Below are 3,723 nucleotides of genomic sequence, written 5' to 3'. Positions count from 1 at the left end.
GGTTATGGCACCGCACATAATCTTGACCAACGTATTCGTGTTGGCCTGGAACCAAGCCGTGGGGTTCGGCCGCGGGATTTTGTTGTACGCGCTTGATAGATGGAGTATGTGCTGGGCTTGCGCCAAGCAGGGAAGCTCTTACACTGTTACCTTACCCTTAACAATTTAACATGCCCTGCAAGGGCCGAACTGCTCTAGGTTGCTGTGGTGTCCATGGGGCACCCCTGCATGCAGCCGGTCTGAGATGCATCAGCATTTGCAACGCCGTTGTATAGCAACCCTGCAATACATCTTGTGCTGAATGGGTGCAATAACGCTTTTTGTTTTCAAACGCTTAGGTTGGCTACGACGACATTGGCGGTGTCCGAAAGCAGCTTGCGCAGATTCGCGAACTCGTGGAGTTGCCTCTGCGCCATCCGCAGCTCTTCAAGACGATTGGTGTCAAGCCGCCCAAGGGTATTTTGCTGTACGGTAAGCGCTGCATCGCAACCTGCACGACCTGTCAGACGTGTATCGTCCAGCTGTGGGTGCTGATTGGCTTTGTAACTTCATCCACACAATCCGTGCGAGTGTAGAACATGGTACTGCATTTTGCAGTTCAAGATCGTCTATGGTTTGTGTTACCATGGTTATGTTGTGCACCCTTGAGCTTTGACCTAATGACATACCGTTTGTGCTCTCCCTTTGCTCTGCGCAGGGCCCCCTGGCAGTGGCAAGACGCTGATTGCTCGTGCAGTTGCAAACGAGACGGGTGCATTCTTCGTTGTGGTTAATGGACCGGAGATTATGTCCAAGCTGGCTGGCGAGTCTGAGAGCAACTTGCGCAAGGTGCGGGGATTTACCTGATCACCTATTAAAAGGGTTGCACAAGACGAACTTGACGGGTGATGCGGCTGGTTGTCGTGCTGCCCGCACTTGTGATCCTACCTTATCCTGCATGGCATGCTAAAGGAACTAAGCGTTCGACAACTTGGCATTCCAAATAAATTCAAGTGGTTACGACACGCCTTAACGGAAGCAGAGCTGTGTTGTTTTAAGGGGGCAATTTTCAATTGCGTGTTGGGGATCTGCGACCCTCACAGCCCCTCTGCTTGTACTATTCGTCTGGTAGGTGTTCCAAGAGGCCGAGAAGAACGCGCCTTCCATCATCTTCATTGATGAGGTGGACTCGATTGCGCCCAAGCGTGACAAGACGCAGGGCGAGGTGGAGCGCCGTATCGTCTCGCAGCTGCTGACGCTCATGGACGGCCTGAAGAGCCGCGCGCACGTGATTGTCATCGCAGCCACTAACAGGCCCAACTCCATCGACGCTGCCCTGCGCCGCTTCGGTCGTTTTGACCGCGAGATCGACATCGGTGTGCCCGACGAGACTGGCCGTCTGGAGGTCCTGCGGTAAGTGTGGTGTCCTGTTATAATCGTTCTGCAAGGTGGCTGCGGTGCACGGACTGGCGCTCTTTGGCAAGTGAAAACCCTGACCTTCTTGGGGCGGCTGCGGTGCCATATGGCTATACACAGTACTGTCATTGTTACAATTGGTTGGAATAACGTAGACACTGGAAATGAGAACGTGTGCCTGGCGCTCGCTATTCTGTCCACCTTCGCAGCATCCACACAAAGAACATGAAGCTGGACGAAGACGTGAATCTGGAAGCCATTGCGCGCGACACTCACGGCTACGTGGGTGCTGATCTTGCGGCGCTGTGTACGGAAGCGGCGCTGCAGTGTATCCGCGAGAAGATGGACGTGATTGACCTGGAGGACGAGCAGATCGACGCCGAGGTGCTCAACTCCATGGCGGTTACGCAGGTGAGGTAGACTGTTGGAACTTCCTTCACCTTGCCACGAAGTAGGTACCACCACTTATTGGCTGATAAAGTTGCTAGATTTTGTTTTCCTCAGATCCCTATTGAGGTTTGCACGGTTTGAGCTTAGGCGGTTGCATGGTTGTTACTTAAACGTCTTGCGTTTTCCTACAGGACCACTTCAAGACAGCGCTAGGCATGAGCAATCCGTCGGCTCTGCGCGAGACGGTTGTGGAGGTACCCAACGTATCATGGGATGCTATTGGTGGCCTGGAGAACGTTAAGCGGGAACTTCAGGTGGGCGCTTTGGCTCCAGCCACTTCGTTCCGGTAGTGGGACGCGCGGTGTTAGCAGGATGGCGAACATCGGACTCTGCCCGTCCAGTAATGTTTGGAGGAGGGCACCTTGCGCTCAGGGCAGATTATGCCTCGGCCAATCTGGCGCGGATACGCTGGTCACTAGCGGCCCCTTTACACGGATCCTGCCTGCTTCATGTCACTCTTGATACGTCACTGGAATCTGCAGGAGCTGATTCAATATCCAGTGGAGCACCCAGAGAAGTTTGAAAAGTTTGGCATGTCGCCTTCCAAGGGTGTGCTCTTCTATGGGCCTCCAGGTTGCGGCAAGACCCTCCTCGCTAAGGTGCGGAAACTGTATATACGCAAGCTTATGAGCTCTTCCAACAATTCAAGCTTTCTGTTTGTGCGGTGGGTTCAATTATGGAACCTCTCGTTTGGTCTTATCCCGTGTACCTGTTTGTACTGGCGTTTATATTGTCTACAGGCGATTGCAAACGAGTGCCAGGCCAACTTCATCTCGGTCAAGGGCCCTGAGCTGCTTACTATGTGGTTCGGCGAGTCGGAAGCCAACGTGCGTGAAATTTTCGACAAAGCCCGCGGCTCTGCCCCCTGCGTGCTGTTCTTCGATGAGCTCGACTCGATCGCGGTGCAGCGTGGGTCCAGCGCGGGTGATGCTGGCGGAGCTGCGGACCGCGTGCTGAACCAACTGCTGACGGAGATGGATGGCATGAATTCCAAGAAGACGGTGTTCATTATCGGCGCCACAAACAGGTTTGCTGGGCAGGCCCGTGCACAAAGCGAGGATATGCTTGTCAGATAGACCATGACAGGTTTTGCAGATGGGTGCCCCCAGGGCGTCCAGGAACATGTCGCATGATCAGCAAGATTCGCCGGCATCCGGCTCAAAATGTGCCGAAGCGGGCACTGATGTTTGACTTCAATGGCTGCCATCAAAGTCCAAGGGTTGCTGTCTGAACTCCTTGCTTACGTCTCGACAACTCGTCTTCCACAATGTCCCGCAGGCCCGACATTATTGACCCCGCGCTGCTCCGGCCTGGTCGTCTGGACCAGCTCATCTACATTCCGCTGCCAGACGAGAAGTCTCGGTTGCAGATCTTCAAGGCTTGCCTGCGGAAGTCGCCCATCGCCCCTGACGTGGACTTCGACACGCTTGTAAAGTTCACGCACGGCTTCTCCGGCGCCGATATTACGGAGATTTGCCAGCGTGCCTGCAAGTCGGCCATCCGTGAGGACATTGAGAAGGTGGGCGCGTGAGCCAGTAGCGCGGCAGTCAAGTAGTTTGTAAAAGAGAAGGTTGAGCAATTTATAGAGACGCTTCTAACGAACGGGAGTTTTTGGTTGACTGTGAAGCTCGGACTTCTCTTGAGACTCTACCCCAAGGTCATTCTTTAATTACGTTACCAACATCTTCGCATTGCAGAACATCGAGCGTGAGAGGCGACGAGCAGAGAACCCGGATGCTATGATGGAGGACGAGCCGGACCCAGTGCCATGCATCACGAAAGCGCACTTTGAGGAGGCTATGAAGTATGCGCGTCGATCCGTTTCCGATGCTGACATTCGCAAGTACCAGGCTTTCGCTCAGACGCTCCAACAGAGCC

General features: G+C 54.2%; 1 protein-coding gene across 1 annotated transcript in view; it reads left to right on the top strand.

Annotated features, from left to right (window-relative positions):
- The window catches only part of cdc48 (uncharacterized protein), a gene marked incomplete at its 5' end in the record, with an annotated part of 12,725 nt that overhangs the window by 6,415 nt on the left and 2,587 nt on the right, over positions 1 to 3,723 (top strand). The window contains 9 exons of the mRNA XM_002946255.1: positions 339 to 471; positions 698 to 828; positions 1,112 to 1,392; positions 1,605 to 1,806; positions 1,977 to 2,099; positions 2,328 to 2,444; positions 2,586 to 2,872; positions 3,124 to 3,364; positions 3,543 to 3,723. Coding sequence (XP_002946301.1) covers positions 339 to 471; positions 698 to 828; positions 1,112 to 1,392; positions 1,605 to 1,806; positions 1,977 to 2,099; positions 2,328 to 2,444; positions 2,586 to 2,872; positions 3,124 to 3,364; positions 3,543 to 3,723 — 1,696 coding nt within the window. The remainder of the gene's footprint in view (positions 1 to 338; positions 472 to 697; positions 829 to 1,111; positions 1,393 to 1,604; positions 1,807 to 1,976; positions 2,100 to 2,327; positions 2,445 to 2,585; positions 2,873 to 3,123; positions 3,365 to 3,542) is intronic.

Source organism: Volvox carteri, assembly GCF_000143455.1.
Source record: "Volvox carteri f. nagariensis unplaced genomic scaffold VOLCAscaffold_1, whole genome shotgun sequence".
Lineage (NCBI taxonomy): Eukaryota > Viridiplantae > Chlorophyta > Chlorophyceae > Chlamydomonadales > Volvocaceae > Volvox > Volvox carteri.
This window is presented reverse-complemented; position numbering and strand designations above follow the sequence as displayed.